An 18,092-nucleotide genomic window follows, 5' to 3' on the forward strand; every position below is an offset into this window, starting at 1 on the left:
CAACGCCATCCTTTCATTTCCTTAGACCAAAAATTTTGTCATCCATCAGTCCTCTTTTTCTTGCACACTATACTTCCTGTCTATGATGTTGGTTCTGCCTTTAAAAAGCAAAGTAGAAATCAATCTTTTTTGTTGTTGTTGTTTTCACCTCATCGCCACTGTTATCATTCTGATCTAAGCTATTCTGGTTATGTCTTGCCTATATCACTGAACAGCTTTGTGACCTTTCCCCCTGACTTTACCTTTGTCCCGTACAATCTGTTTTCAGTACAGTAGAAAACAGTGTGATCCTTTAGAAACAGCCTAGATCATGTCACTCTTCTTCTCAGAACTGTGTAATCATTTCTCATTGTGTTTATTGTAAAAGTAAAAGTCCTTACAATGACCTGTAAGGTATTCGGTGATCTGTCTCCTTCTTTCTTGGTCTTTTTTTTTTTTTTTTTTTATCCTCACCCGAGGACATTTTTCCATTTTTTGCACAGATAGAGTGGGAGGGAGAGAGAGGAAGGGAGAGAGAGAGAGAAACCTCGACGTGAACGGACACATCGAGTGGCTGCCACCCGCACGACCGACCAGGGCCGGGGACAAACTGCAACCGAAGTACGTGCCCTTAGCGGGAACCGAACCCGGGTCTCTCCGGACCGCAGGCCGACGCTCTAACCGCTGAGCCAAACTGGCCAGGGCTTCTTTCTTGGTCTTATCTTCTACCACATTTGCCTAACTCACTGTGTTCCAGCTGCACTGATTTCCTTGTGTCTCTCAAACATGCAGGCACACTCCCTCTTCTTTAGAGCCTTTTGTACTTAATATTCCCACTGGTTGGAATGCTCTCTTCTCACTAGATATCCTATGGCCAACTCCCTCCCTTCCTCGGACTTCCTTCAAATGTTACTTCTCAATGAGACCTGACATTGACAACCCTATTATATCACTGCAATCTGTCCCACTATCCTGCCCCCCACATTGTCAATCTCCCTTATCCTCCTTTTTCTATTTTTTCCTTAGCAGTTGTCACCTTTAAACATGCTAAATAATTTAGTAATTATGCCTACTTTTGTTGTCTGTTTTTCTCTGCTACATTTTAAAATGCTTGAGGACATGGTTCTTTGTTTTATTCACAGGTCTATCTCAAATGCCTGGAACAGTAATTGACACATAGTAGGCATCCAATAAATGTTGTTGAATACATTAATGAAATGTTATTGCTTATTAGATAATTCCTTTGTGATTCATTCTTAAGCTAAACAGGAAATATATTCTTGTGAAAGACTTTTTTCCAAGAACAAATCCATGAGGATTAACAAAATATTTAAAAAATATACTTGACCTCCTTAAATGAATGACATTGTGTTACATATTAGAAGCCATATCTTACTGAGTAGATTACTGCCTATTTGAAGCTGGTAGATTCATTTTCTTATAGAATCCTAGATTATCAGAGCTATAAAAGTTTATGATAATCATCTAATCAATCTCTTCATGTCATCCTTGACAGTACTCCTTAATATACTGGAATGATATAAACAAAGAGAAGCCTGCTTAGGATCTGACATTTACTGTTCAACTGAGTAATCTATTACCAAATCTATAGAAGACAGGGAAGTAATCTCTAGTCACACTACAAGAACTAACCTCACCATTACTCACTCCCATGGAGGATGATGAGAAGACATATTATTCCTGTCCACAAACCCACAGACATTTCTACATGGGTGTATGCCATGTCAGTTCAGTCTATGCACCAGAGAACCACATTCAGGTTATTTGGCAGCATGTCAAGGTTTTATAAAAACACTAGAAGTTCCTATATGAGTCATTTATTTCTATAAAATAGACGAGGAAATTCTGGAGTCATGGGAACGATGGGGGCAGATTTTGCTGGCAGACAGACTAGTCTCACCTTCTCATGTTTCTTCTTGTATTTGCTGTAGAGTGGTAGAGTCAGTCAGCTAACCAGCATTCATTACTGTAAGAGTGGGTGGGGGGAACGCCTAAACTGCAGTTACATAACCAGTGGACTAGGCTGTTCCAAACTTTTTTCATAACACTCACAGAACAAAAGTAGCTGAAGTAAAGCGAAGTATGAGCAGTGGGAAAAATGTGGATAGTTTTAAATGCAGTCTTGAGACAGCCATTCTGTGTGAGGCTTATTTCTTTCATTTCTAACTAAGTGCCACATGTTCATTAGCTAATGATTGGGAAATCCTGACAGCCTCTGCATGCTGACTCAATGTGTTCAAACCTGTAGGATTTAGAGTGTTTGCCCAAGTGGAAAATGGGACAATATACATTTCTTAAGGGCCTTAAAGGGAAACTTCATGGTTTAGTAACAATGAAAGGTTTGATTCATCAAAGAGGGTTCATTTTTTTTCTGATTTGTGAACTTCTTTCATTTGTATTATCTCTATCTAGATGCCCATATTTCAGAGGTCGGTGGGGAAATTACTGGTACATGGGGACCAAATGTGACCAAATCTGGAATACTCTGGACCTGATTTTAGTAGCAACATTGCCTGGAATAGGACTGGCTTTAATAGTTGGTGTAATGATCCAGACTGTCCACTACTGTAAAAAGAAGTCAAAGAAGAATATAAATGATCACCGGTAAGAAATGTCTAAATATCTTCTAAAATGATGGGAAATCTCTTGTGAGATCAGCAAATGAATCAAGAAATAGTGCATATCATTTATCATGCATACTTCTGGTATATTCTCTTTCATATTTATCAATATTTAATTGTATTTGAACAAAAGTCTGGATAACCAAATACATTTTGGTCAGAATATGGATACATCAAAAACTGGAAGATCCGTCCCTAGATGAAAGCCAAGTGTAATTCAGTGAAGAATTGTCCTGCTACAATGTCTTTCTTCTATTTGTGTGCACCACATGTACTGTCCTAAGTGGAGGGTGGGACTGCTGTCCCTCCTACTCATCTGAACCCCCAGCAACAATGTCAGATAAATCCAAAGAGGAATCCAACAGACTTGACTATAATATGACTCTATCTTGGGCACATCTCTTCACCTCACCAGGCTTCCATTTTCTCATCTATAAAATAGAGATGGTTATAATCTAACCTACCCACCTTACAGAGATGGTGAGAATGATACTGAAAGCAACAATCATTTACTGAGGGTTCATTATGTATGACATGCTGAATTATAAATATTTTATACCTTTCAATTCATTTAATCCTCACTAGCACCCTATAAAGTACAGATGATATCACCAAAACACAGATCAAATAACTTGGCTGAGGTTACACGGCTAAGTATGTACCCAGACAATCTGGCTCCAAGCCTAAACCCTTAACCCCTGTGCCATAGGAATTGAATCTCATAAGATAAAACAGTGCTTTGAAAACTGCAAAGTCCTGTCACATACCCTTTATTTCTTTACTTAAAAACAAACAATGCCCTTTATATTTTGTACCTCCTCTGAATCACAGAGATGCGAGGGGTAAATACCAGTGGGATACTATCTCATCAATTTTATACCAGTTAATTCAAATTAACATCTATTTTGAAGTATCATTGTTCAGTGACAAGTTAATGTTAAACTGTATGCAGCATGAGGAGAGTTTGAAATATTATGTTCAGATTGGAAGTATCTGTTAATGTGAGCCTCATACTTCTAAGAATAGGCTTTCAAATTGTAATAAAATCAACAATTTGAACAATCTTAGATATTTGTTTCTAAGAGGAGTGAGATCAACTATTCAATATCCCTGCCATTTCAAAACTCTAATCTTTGTACCATCATTCCATACTCTGAAATATCATGTGGTATTCAAGTATAGATGCATAAAGTCAATGTCAATCAGCATGGTGATGGAAGAAGACTTGACTTGGATTGGTAAACACAAAATACAATATACAGTTGATATATTATAGAATTGCCCTGGCCGGTTTGGCTCAGAGGTTAGCCTGTTGGCCCACAGACCAGAGAGTCCCGGGTTTGTTCCCACTAAGGGCATGTACCTCGGTTGCAGTTTGTCCCCAGCACCAGTTGGGGTCGTGTGGGTGGCAACCAGTTGATGTGTGTCTTTCACATTGATGTTTCTCTCTCTCTCTTCCCCCTCTCTCCCTCCCACTCTATCTGAAGATAAATGCAAAAAGTGTCCTCAGGTAAGGATAGGAAAAAAAAAGATATATTGTAGAATTGTACATCTGAAACCTATATAATATTTAACCAATGTCCCCCCAATAAATTCATTAAAGAATAAAGAAATTAATTTGGAGAATTTCATATTACCTCTTGACTTAGGTTAGAAACCTCCTGAGATTATAATTAGAATTCATACCTGTAAATAAGTCACTTTTTAAGCATTCTCCGTAGTTTTTTCTACTCCAAAGCTGTCTACAACACTGGATTTGTTTTCCAATTATCTATCTTCTACTAAATGGCTATGACTTTGAATGAATCTCTTACCCCTGATTCCTCCTTTATAAATGGTGAGTTGAGTAACACATATTCTACTGCTTCATAGTTGCAAGAATAAAATAAAATAATTAATGGCAAACTGCACTGAGAAGCAAAGGCGAAACAAAAGGCTTGATTATAAATCAGGATAATAGGGTTCACAAGCATCTGGGCTTATTTATATGCTTTTGGGATAAAATTTAAACTGCCTTATTTTACTCCAGTTGAAATATAATTTAATTTAAACTCACCTTTCCCCTTCTGTCAATTGTGAATTGACAAAATGATTCTATATATACTCTAGGAGATCCCTTAATATAGTGGAGCCAGACAGACTGGGGCTAAAATCTCTGCCCTATAAGTCAATGACTGTCATTTTGGGAAATATTCTTAAAAGTTTTCATCCTCGGGTGTTTTCATCTGCAAAACTGGAGTTAACAATACTTATCTTGCAGGTTATTTTTAAATATTCAAATAAGATAATATAATTTTTGTGAAATAAACTGATATTTGAAATTTACTTTCAACTGCATCAGCAAGTTGAGATTGACTAATAGAGGGATAAAGGGATGGATGGACACATAAATGTTAAAGCAAGTGTTATAAAACGTTAGTGATAAAAATGAAGTGGTAGATATGTGTGCATTCACTGTAAAATTTATTTTTTATCTAGGTTTGAAAAGTTTAATAATACATTGGGGATAAATCAGATAATTAAAACACATTGAGCATGAAAATAATTCAACAAATGGTAGCCTTTATTATCGCCTTGTTCGAAGTACATATAAATATAGAGTCTAACGATGGGAGCATTTATTCTATATGGTCAAAAATTAGTTTATAAAAAAGGTGATTTATAATTAATTAAACAAGTGTTCTATCCTAACTATGTGTTTTTATTTATTTAACTTGCCAGAGAAGAAAGGAGTTCATCAGAACTCCAACCTCAGCATAATTCTGCGTATGTCTTTGATACTGCCGTGAGACTTTCTCAACCTGATCAAGTCCAGGTAAACACCAAAACTCATTTATCAGGTAAACTAAGTTTACAAAAGACACACAAAAGAGAAATGCCTTGCAGAAACAACAAGAAGTTTGGGAGATTGAAAAAATATTCAGAGACAACAAAACAAAGTGTTATCAGAAGATCAAATTGCACAAATAAGGGATGGTTGATGACAGGTTATTTATCAGTAGAGTGCAGGCAAGGCCCGGGGGAAATTACAATGGGCGTACTCTACTTCTTTTCTCCATCATTTGATTCCAGGTAAAATCAAGTTATAACACATATCAATGGCAGTCTTGGGGAAATTAGAACATATAACAAAGCGGAAAGAAAGTAACTAAAAGAAGGCAGCAAGCCAGAAAAATATGGATAAGAAGACAAGAATTTGAGCCATGTGGCTTCCTTTTATACAAGCTGAAAATCTCTTTCTTATCTGTTATTAGTAGCACAGATCCTCTAAAATAGAAGTCTTGTGGGGATTTTTTCAATTCATTGTACTTCAGGAACAGCTGTAAATACAGGGAAAGGTCTGGAAGTCATACTTCACCACAAGTATCAGAAGCAGATATACAATGAGATTAAATTATTTGAGCCTCAGTATAATTCTACATATGTTTCTGATGTGGTGCATTCTCAATAACATTAATGCTAGTTAAAACTAAAACTCATGAAAAGGTTAAGATAAAAAGTTGATAAAGGGTTGAGAAATGAAAGCTACTGGTCAGATGTTTTCTACTCAATATCAGAACAATTAAATATTGTGACTTAAATTACACCATGAAAAAAGAATTTGTGTGAGTGTATTATATATAACATTTCTTAAAGAGATGGTTAAGATCCCCTGGGTGAGTATACCATGGTAAATAATATTGACGTCTACAAAAGGCTTACTCTAAAGTTGTCAAATGGCTTTAGTTGTCAAATTTTCTCTTGAAGTGACCAATTGTTTTGTAGATGATTCCTAAGATTTAGAGAACTGAGCAGGTACAGGGTGCCTTTACTTTTCTAAGAATTCACTTATTCTTAACCTCCCGAGTTACTTCTGCCACCCACCTATATTTCAAATCTAGTTCACCTTCTCAACTTCTCTCATCATCCCCCTTTAAAAAAAAACATTTATTAAATCTTTTCATTGAGATATAATTAACATAGAGCACTAAGTTTGAAGTATACAAAATGTTGATTTGATACATTTATGTATTGCAGTATGAATACCACCAGAGTGTTAACTAAGTCCTTTATCATGGCACATAATAATATTTTTTTTGTAGTGAGAACATTTACTATGTAAACTTTTACCAAGTTCGAAGTATATAATATACAGTATCATTATCTATAATCACTATGCTGTGCATTAAATCTCGAGAATATATTGAAGTGTAAATACATCAGAAAAGTATGTTATAAATGGATAGTTTGACTAATGTAAATATACCTGTGTACTCACCACCCATGTAAAGAAATAGAACATTAGACAACAGCAGAGCATCCAAGAATCCCCCCTCGTGTCCACTCCAATCACTACAAGCCCTCCCTAAGGTAATCACCATCCTAGGATCATAAATTAGTTTTACCTGTTTTTGAGCTCTAAGTTAGTCTTTTACTTAATGTTATACAACCTCTAATTGTGTATAAAATTCAGAAGGAAAGCCAAGTATATAATGCTTGCCATGTAGGGTATGTTCAATAATGATACTCTCTCTTTCCTCGGATGCAATCTTTCTATGGCTAAATGCCTGCTTTAGTTCTGTTACATCTATGTCAATACCTCCACTGTAACCATTTCCTAAACCTCCCTCAAATGAGACTACAAATGAACTACCATGCCTTGTCTCAAACTACCATATTCTTCTCTTCCCAATAGTGTCCCAAAGTCTGGAGAATTAGGAAGCAGAAATGGACTACAGATTTAACAATTTAATAGAGATTTGGGAAACATTCCAATTGAGTTAAACTGTTTAGAAAGGTGCCCAGATGTACTGTGCTCTAAATGTACATTTCAAATACTGACTTTGGCATGTGATGACTTCTCAGAAACTAGGGCCCAATTCAAGTTTCCTCAGAACTGAATAATACTTTTTCATGCAAATTTATCACCATGTTCTTTATTCAGCTAGCTCACACAGAGAGAACCAGGAATTAATAGGTAGAGCCTGAGTTCATTCTTGAATTGTCAACACTAATCTTTTCTAATTGACTTAGCAATTAGATTTCAGTGGGTAAGTATTTGCTACCTTTTCTTTACCCCATCCCAACCCTACTTTTACATTTAGCACAAAGTAGCTTGTGACTTACAAAGTCGTTACAATCCTAGCATGAGCATATAATTAGAAAGCCCAATGTACTTTGAATCTCTGGCAGAAAGGTACACTGCACTGTTTAGTCCTATGAGAATAATTCACCACTGCCTTTACAATTTTTGATTGTTTGTTTGATCATAAATATGTTTTTGAAGTTTATCTGCCTTTGGACCAAGCTTACATGGTGTGGTTCAGACATTTCCACAGGATATATCATGTTTGAATTACTTTCACCTGGTGAAAATATACAGCAACTATGTCCAGGGTAGGGGGGTGGGGGGCTACATTTATTACATAGAGACCCAGGAATGGGTACAGTCTGAAGAGCATAGAAATAAATACTGATATGACTTAAAGAACATATAGTAAACCATACAACAGAGGTAACAGACACTGAGAAATGCTCACTGAAAATGAAGACTACTTTGACTAACAAGATTTTCTCATTTTGGCAGTGATAATCACAAACTTACCAAATTGCTGGATTTATTGTGTTTTCAAATAGAATAAATTGAAAGTGGAAGATGATAAGATAACCTTTCAATTTTCCATTTACTAAATCCAAGAAATTATTCTTCCTAGACAATACATAAAAATAACATCCAATCACGACAAACCTAATAATATGATCATAATTTAAATAATATATCTTTGAAGTCATTTATGTCATGTTCAAATAGTTAAAAGTGATCAAACACTCTACTACAGATGGCACTGTGCAAACTGTGATCATCTCCAGACCACTGCTACGTTTTCCACGTGCATTATCATTCAATATGTACACCATTAACTCTACCTTATCAGTAGATTGCTGGTCACAGTTTTATTAATATTTGCCTAGTTGAAGCCATATGTTATGCCACTTATCCAATTTACAAAACTAATTTGTTCAAGACAACCAGTTATCTAAAGTGAACAGGAAATCACCAAGGTAGAAATAACATCTTTTACTGTGATTGTTTTGTTTTTCAAAAGTCCCACATTTTCCTTAGGACAAAAAATATTAACTTGGCTAGAAACAGTAAAGGAATCAAAGTAATTGAAATCTAAATATTTTTCTGCAACATTTTTATCTTTCATTTAAAAAAAAATCAATGGTAGAAATATTACTTTCCACTAAATGTTAGTTTAATTGGTTTGAAAGATGGTTGACGGTGATCTTATGCACCGGTGAAAAGTAAATAGAATATCTTATTATCTTTGGCTGAAGTCCACAGCACAAAACTATAATTACAAAATCATGAGTTATCCTTCTGTTTTCCCTTTCATTTCAAAATTTTTGTTTTGGTTTATATAAAGCCAGGTGTCGTACCTTGAGAAAATCAGGAATTTCCATATAAAAGTCTTAACCAAGTTTGTATTCTACTATAAAAAGCAAAACCCATGAATGTCAAACATTTGTGAATGAAAACGCAGTTAAAATAGTAGTTGTCTTTAATCAAGAAACAATAAAAAGGAAAGAATTTATCTCTTTTGTTAAAGGTCTAGGCAGAGGATCATTTGTGAATATGTTATTTTTCTTTCTATTGTCCACATTGCTTATTGCAAGGACTGAGCATATGATAGAAACTGAGTCCTTGAATACACGAAGGAAAACATGAATGAATGGCATAGAGGCAATAAATGGTGATGGAAAAAAATAAATTAAAATTAAAAAAAAGAAACAGCCAGGCTGGTGTGGCTCAGTGGTTGAGTGAGACCCAAGCACCAGGAGGTTTCCTGTTTGAATCCTGGTCTGGGCACATGCCCGGGTTGCGGGCTTGATCCCCTGTGGGGGATGTGCAGGATGTAGCCAATCAAATCCATAGGCAACATTAAAGCTTAACTATGAATATGTATTTATTTATATAATACAATCAACATATTATTTAAGTCCTGCACTTTCTTGATATCTTTATTCATATGTTTTCCTTTTCCTGCCTAATTTCGACCTATTTTTATTTTTTAAATTAAAAATTTAAATTAGTAACATTATATAACTATCAAGTGTATAATTCTATAATACATCATCTGTATATGGCACCGTGTGCTCAGCACTCAAAGTATAGTCTCCTCTGTCAGTGTATATTTAACTTCTTTTACCTTTTTTATTCTTTCTCCACCCCTCCTTTCCCTCTGGTAACCACCATTCTGTTGTCTGTGTCAATGATTATTTGTTTGTTTTTTCATTTTCTGCTTTCTGTTTTATATCCCACATATGAGTACAGTCGTATAGTTCTTATATTTTTTCATCTGACATATTTCACTTAGCATGGTACTCTTAAGATCCATCATGTTATCGCAAATGACAATATTTCATTATATTTTGTCACTGAGTAGTATTCTATTGTTTATATGTACCATTTTTTTATCCAATCATCTGTTGAAGGACATTTAGAGTATTTCCATTTCCTAGCTACTATAAATGATGCTACAGTGAACATAGGGGTACATACAGCTTTATGAATAAATGTTTTCAATTTATGTGGTTAAAGCCAGAATTTGAATTTCATGGAACAACATGAAAATGGCATAAGAACATGAGATGTTGAGCCAGAGGCCTGGAAATTACTACCCATTGGATGGTTACTTAACCATTCTGGGTCAGAGATTTTAATTAATTTATCTTATAAGGTTCTTGAACAGATTAATGAGATATTATATGCAAGCAGCTTAATTTAGCATAAATCAGGGTAAGCCTATTCTTTTCTCTTTTTTCCCCCATTTTTGTTCAGATAGAGTGGGAGGGAGAGAGTGGAAAGAAAGAGAGAGAGAAACATTGACGTGAAAGGGACACATTGAGTGGTTGCCTCCCACAAGACCCCAACCAGGGCCAGGGGCGAATCACAACCGAGATATGTGCCCTTGACCGGAATCAAACCTGCGACTCATTGGTCTGTGGGCTGAGCCAAACTGGCCAGGGCAGTAAGCCTATTCTTAATCCTGTGTTAACACTCTCAAAATGTTATCTGTTATTGATATTTACTATAGGTAATCAGGTGTAGAATATTCTATGTCAACTGTCTATCAGGAGAACACAAGCAGGGTGCTATACTACTTTGGCATTCCAGAAGTCTATGAGAGTATATAGAATAATCCTAGTATCCTGAAAAACAAACTCTTACAGTTCTTTCCACCAACACGTAGTCAAAGAAACAATGTCAATGGTGAGCAAAGGGATAGTGGAAGGGGTATGAGGTATTAGCCTGAATTATCATTAAATTTCACCCTCATGCTCAGCAACTATCATAGAGCAAACATGAACCATTGACCTAATTCCAGAAGGGTCTAAGGTGGGCAAAAGGCACTGAGACTCTAGGCTTCTCAGAGCTTAGATCTTTGTGCCAGGATAAAATTTATTGGTATCCTACTCCCATCTCCTAGCTATCTAAACAGATTCCCTCATCCGTCTGGGGTGAGCATGAACCCATAAAGCTAACTCTGTACCTGTCCTTATTGGTTCCCTTAGTAAGGGCATAAAACAAACAAACAAAAACTCTCTGCACACTGACAAGGTAGCTCACTGAGTTCTGGTATGTGACCTATAAAATTTCATGCTGGCTACTGGAAGAACAAGTAACTTTCTGAAGTTAGAGGGATAGGTTTGAGAACTAACTGGACTCCATCCACTATAGCCCTCCTCAGCTGCAAAGACAAGGGATTGATACCCTACATCCTCACTTGATGAAAAAGAAGGTGGCAGATAATAGCTTTCAGGGCCAAGCCATGACAGACTTGGGAACAGAAGGCAGGCCAATAACTGGCTCAGCATACCCCGTAGTTTATCCCACCAAACCTGATTCACAGTTGTTGCTGATGGATAACTCCCTCTGAAAGAATAGTTACTGCATTACATTTAGTGGGACCACATGGAGAGGCTGGTAATATCTATCACCTACTTGGTCTTCAACCCCTCCTGATTGACAATTTCCATCTATTGAGCACAATTATTAATAAAGCTGGAACTTTAAGATACTTACAATGACAGGAACAGTGGCATATGTGAAATAACCTTCCAAATAGATCTCAATTTGAGTGCACAGTGATGTTTTATAACCAATGATATACATCTACTGTCTCTTAGTGATTACTGAATGAGAGTAAAGTGACCTGGTAAAGTGACCTAGACCAAAGGGTCTTTCATCTACCTAATTATATCTTGATCTAATTATTATACCTGACCTCTAGAATCTTTGCATCAGTTACTCCTAGATTGTCCACTTTGGGGCCTATCCTGAGAAATTTATTTGAATGCTTGGAAGTGGAATTCCAGTACCATGCCCTGTTCAACCAAGGAATTCCCATAATGCCAGACAGGAGATTGGTGGTCCTGGAGTCAATGCCTCTAAGACCACGGAGTAGGCAGGCTATTTTGTCACAGGAGAACTCAAGTGCTAGCCTATTATCTTTATGTTTACTTCTTTAGGAGTTACTTTTTCCATGGGTTCAAGCTGATGGCTATCAATACTTCACTGAAGCTTCCAGGGCTGCTTGGAAGGGGTTTGGTACCATGTAGTGGTGCTTCCAAACACCATAACCTAGAGCAGCCTGTGTCAAACAAGAACTGTCATCTTGAATGGCTAGCCTTCATCATATTCAGAGTAGGCAGCTAAAACCACCAGGCAGGCTCTTTATCTCATGAGAAAGAATTTTACTTTTTAAATTTATTTATTTTTATCCTCACCCGAGGACATTTTTTGATATTTTGTTCAGATAGAGGGGGAGGTAGAGAGAGAGAGAGAAACGTCAACGTGAAAGGGACACATCGAGTGGCTGCCACCTGCTCGACCAACCAGGGCCGGGGACAAACTGCAACCGAGGTACGTGCCCTTAGTGGGAACGAAACCCGAGTCTCTCCGGACCGCAGGCCGACGCTCCAACTGCTGAGCCAAACTGGCCAGGGCGAGAAAGAATTTTAAAAAGGCAACAGAGGCTGTCCCTACCCTGAAACAATCTCTAGCCTAAAAAATTTGTAGCACATATTAAAACTCGAGCAGCGTCACATGATCATAATCTTTAAGAATAGCAGGATGGGTATGCTCTGGCCTGCATCCTATGACTTTTCCAGGATATTTTCCTAGCAGGCTACTGTTAGAGCTTTGGTCTATAGATGAGAGGCATATAAATGAAAGTGAATGAGGTTGTCTAGGTTGATAACAGAGAGTAAGAGAAGAGGATCACGAATGAGGAACTGAAACAATTACTAGCTGTGTGAGCTTGGGCAAGTTACTTAACCTCATCAAGTGCCAATTTTATCATCTAAAAAATGAGGACAAAAATGACAAAGCTTGGAGTAACTATGTACAGCAATAAGTCACTCAATAAAGGAGAGCTATAACTACCATTATCTTGCTTATTAAATAGAAAATAAAGCCTCTTGTGTGTATTTCCACATATTCTGTTCAAAAGAATTGTGGCCCTGGCCGGTTTGGCTCAGGAGTTAGAGCGTCGGCCTGTGGACCAGAGAGTCCTGGGTTTGGTTCCTGCTAAGGGCACGTACCTCAGTTGCAGTTTGTCCCCGGCCCCGGTTGGGGTTGTGTGAGTGGCAACACGTTGATGTGTCTCTCTCATATCGATGTTTCTCTCTCTCTCTCCCTCCCACTCTAACTGAAGATAAGTTCAAAAAAAAAAAAAGGAAAAAAAATAAAAGAGAATTGTGTTAGGTGAACAATTCTTCTCTCGTGTTTGTGAGCATTACTATACAGACTGCAAGAATGACTTAAAAGTAAAAAAAAAAAAATGCAATTATTTTCCCCTAAGATCATACCACTCGTATTCCTTTTGAAAAGATTGGTGTGGCTACAGTGCACTGATCTCCACTTCTACATCTAAAAAGCAAGGAAGGGATATTATCAGCCCATTTTCTTGCATCTCCTTTCTTTCAAACCCTCTGGAATTGTGCTGGGAAAAAAAGTCTATATGTGGACATTATTAAAAAGAGGATATAATCATGTATGTGCAGGACATGTGAAGTATTTAACCATTATATTCATTTACATTGGCATGTATTTAAACTACTTATTCAATATTTATTACATGTCACACACTGCTAGATACTGTGTCTAAACAAAGAATTCTGCCTCTTATGGAGCTTCTAGTCTAGTAGAAAAATATATCTCTAAAATAATCATAAAAATAAATATGAAATTCTGACTGTAATACTTATTTAGAAAGAGGGCAGTGCTGAGCTAAAATGGTATGTGTAATAGAACAGAAGGAAAGGAAAATGCTTTCATTTATTTTGTGTCTCAAATGATTTGCCATTCTTTCATCATGATTCTGTTCCCTGTGCCTCTTGGACTGATGTCTGATTTAGTGCTTATGAAGACATGTATTAAACAAAATAAATATGTGAATCAACAATAAAAACTAAGTAATTAAAATTAAAATGGCAATCTCTACTTTATGTTAAACCACTATTATTATATTGCCCACGCCGTATGGTACCTTAGATAATGGTAAACATAAAAACCTGATTTTACAGAGTTATTAGCTGGTTTGGGAGCAGTAAGATCAGATTAGTTTTGTACATCTATAAGATGAATATCTATATTGAAAACAAAAGCCAAGAGAAAGAGCACTATGTTTTGACTAAATTTCTAAGCTTTCTTAATTTTAATTCTTTATTCCTATTTTGTTATAATGTTATTAAATATTATCATCTCTCCCAGTTTTATTAATTTATTTTTCATTGTTAACAGTATAACAGATGTCTCCCCCCTTTACCCCCTCCTCCCAGCTTCCTCCCCACCCCAGGCCTTTACCACACTATTGTCTGTATTCCTGTGCTATGCATATATACATATATGTTCTTTGGTCCCTCAATTTTCTGAAATTATTTTAAAAATATGTTTTCATAAACAAAATATCCAGGCTATAAGGAAAAAAATCACTGGATGACATTTCCCACTCTTACCAGTAGATGGCAGTAATTAACCTCTATATTGTTGGTGATCCAATTTTGGAGTGGAAAAGCCAGCCTCCTCTGTATAAATTCAAAAACAGAAAGAAAAAAGAAAGAAAAGTTATAACAACATACTGTAATAAAACTTATGTTAATGTGAAAAAACAGAAAACCTGTAGTTAAGGACTCAGAGCCAAATTTTTCAGAGGACTGTACCACCAATATCAAATTTTGACGATTCTAATACAATTTTAACTGATTTGTGTCACAGTAATGGTATTGTAAAACAAGAATCAATCATGTAAAAATAGAAAAATATAAAACTAGAGATGCTGAAGGATCACAAGTATTCTTTTCTAAAATATACATGTGATAGAAATGCGTTTTTCAGAATATTAATCATACTTTTTATCTGGAGACTACAGTTGCTTTTCTTTCTCTTATTTCAAATTTTCCATGTTTTGCAAATTTCCATATTTAAAATTATTTACTTTTTTCAAATATACAAAATAAATGACAAGGTGGAAAATACCTTCAAAACCAGAAGAGATTAAAAGAATCACAAGAGTCAACTTTGCTCAACCCTATACAAATATATTTTTAAAGACGAATGAAATTATTTTCTAGGAAAATGTAACTATTTCCAGAGAAAACAGTGAATTTAAAGAGACTGATTTCCATGGAACTAAAAAGAAAGACCCACCCCCAGCCACATATATGCACACACAAAGACCTAGGCCTGCCAGTTTCACTGAGTAATTCAATGGTATTTAAACTATTTCAGAACACTAAAAAAAAGCAAAACTACCAAAAATTTGATGGAGTATAACATTGGTATCAAAACTTAAAAAGATAACATTTTAAAAGAAAACCATAAGAGAGTGGTGTAAAAATGCTGACCAAGAAGTAAGTCAAAAGTTGTAATGTACAGCATAGGGCATATAGTCAATAATATCATAATAGCTTTGTACAGTGACAAGGGATTACTAGACTTATCACTGTGATGGCTTCCTAAGGTATATAAATGTTAAATAATATGTTGTACACCAGAAACTCATATACTGTATATGAGTTTGTCAACTGTATATGCATGTCAACTGTACTTCAATTAAAAAGCATGAATTTTTTATGAAAAAAAATATAAAGCCATAGACGAATTACTTTTATGAATATATATGCTAAAATCCTGAAAAAAATAATAACAAAAAGTATGTAGTGACTCATTTAAAAATAACCCATCATGATACGAATTATTCCAGGAATGCAAGGGTATATAATATAATTAATATTAACATATTAAGGAAAAATACAATCATCTCCGCAAATTTTGAAAAGGCAGTTGACAAAAAATTGCTTTCCATTTATGGAAGAAAACACTCCATAAAAATAGAAATAGATGGATACTTCCATCACAATAAAATATATCTCCTGCAAACCAAAAATCATCATTCGTCATAAAAAATATAGAATTAATCCCTCTAAAATAAGGAATAAGACAAGGATGCCTACTATCACCTTTATTATTTAGCAGTATTTAAAGTACCAGCCAACCTAATTACACAAAGAAAGAAATTAGAGTTATAAAAATTAAAAAGAAGTTAAAACTGTCATTATTTATGTATAGTACAATCATGTGTATAGAAAAAAGAGAATTTTGCAGAGAATCAGTAGTTTCCATTTGTTCAAATAACAAGTTTAAAATAAACCAATTCATTAAAAATAGCAATAAAAAGGATAAAATATTTACATATAAAGAATCGAAACCATATAACTACCAGAAGAAAACATTAGAGGAATCCTTTATAATATTGGAATGAGGAAGTTGTTTCTATGACTTAAAATACAGGAGTCATAAAAAGTGACTAATAAAATTTTCCTACCTTAAAAACAAAACAAATCTTCTACATAGTCAAATCACCATGAGCAAAGACAAATGACAAAGCTAGGTAAAAATATTTGCAACTCATATTGTACTAATCAGAGTCCCAGTAAGAAATAGATAGGTTTATTCAAGCAGAGTTTAATGAAGGGACCATTTGGAAAGCTGTGGACAGGGTAAATAGGAGAACAACAAGGATAATGTAATACTCCAGAGCTAGTAAAATCAGGGCTTTTATGAACCGGAGGCTTGAAGGACAGAGGAGAGGGAATGGTTATTGGAACCTAAAAGGAAAGTGTTGTTTGGAGAAGACCATGTTAGGCAAGGAATGTAGTCATCCCAAGGCAACCTGGTAGGGAGGGAGCAGGAGGAATAAATATCTCAATTGCACTCTCCTCCCACCCTTTATCTTCTAATGAGTCTTCCAATTGACCAAACACATTACAGGCCAAGGGGGCCCATTGATATGATCTGGGTAAGCATTCTGGGGCAGAGGGAAACAGAAGAGAAAGATAGGGAGTAGATCTAAAAAAGCAAACAAAAGATATCTTGCATAAATATAACAAAGGATTAATTTTCCTTACTATGTAAATGCTTTTTATAATCACAAAGTAACCATCAACTCCATAAGAAATGGACAAATTAGATAAACTGACAGGTCACTGAAAAGGAAATTCAAATGGCTCTTAAATATATTCAAAGATGTTCACCTTCCCTCGTTATTATGAGGGAAATGTGACTATAATTATATTGAAAAACCATTTTTGCCTATCATTTTAGTAAAGATCCAAAAGCTTGATAAATATTCAAAAGCTGTGGGGAAAGCCCTGGCCAGTTTGGCTCAGCAGTGGAGCATCAGCCAGAGGACCAAAGAGTCACGGGTTCAATTCCTGCCAATGGCATGTACCTCGGTTGGGGTTCGGTTGGGTCATTAGGAAGGCAACCAGTCCATGTGTCCCTCTCACGTCGATGTTTCTCTCTCTCTCCCTTTCTCTCCCTCTCCCTCCTTTCTACTCTATCTGAAGATAAATAGAAAAATATCCTCGGGTGAGGATTAAAATAATTAATTAATTAATTAGTTAATTTTAAAAAGCTGTGAGGAAAATGGCTGGTGGAAAGACAGTTTGGCAATTATGCATGCATATATCATTTGACCCAACAATATCACTTCTGAGAGTATATCCTACAGATAAATTTCCACAAAACTATAGCAGTACAAACTGGTACATTTATAAGCAGCATGAATTGCAATAGGACAAAATTAGACACAACACAAATGCCTATCAAGAGAGGCTGGTTAAATAGTGTATAGTACATCCATACAATGGAATACTATGGAAATTTACAAAAACAAAAGAAAGTTATCTCTGTATTGATGTAAAAAGTTCTCCAATATATGTTCAGTGAGTAAACAGGTGCAAAAGAGTGCACATAGTATAATTCCTTTTGTGTAAGAAAGGGGAGGAAGTGAGAATATATGTATATTCATACTTGCTTATACTTATAGAAACTCTGGAAGAATACACAAGCAACTATAAAACTGATCACTGCTTAGAGGGTTAGGGGTGTGGGAACTGAGTGATGTGAAGAACTTCTTT

General features: G+C 35.7%; 1 protein-coding gene across 1 annotated transcript in view; it reads left to right on the forward strand.

Moving 5' to 3' along the window:
• LOC118636089 overlaps positions 1 to 18,092 on the forward strand; it is an 87,030-nt gene that overhangs the window by 8,526 nt on the left and 60,412 nt on the right. The window contains exons 4-5 of the mRNA XM_036271142.1: positions 2,413 to 2,604; positions 5,343 to 5,436. Coding sequence (XP_036127035.1) covers positions 2,413 to 2,604; positions 5,343 to 5,436 — 286 coding nt within the window. The remainder of the gene's footprint in view (positions 1 to 2,412; positions 2,605 to 5,342; positions 5,437 to 18,092) is intronic.

This window comes from Molossus molossus, unplaced genomic scaffold (genome assembly GCF_014108415.1).
Source record: "Molossus molossus isolate mMolMol1 unplaced genomic scaffold, mMolMol1.p scaffold_m16_p_2, whole genome shotgun sequence".
Taxonomy (NCBI): Eukaryota; Metazoa; Chordata; class Mammalia; order Chiroptera; family Molossidae; genus Molossus; species Molossus molossus.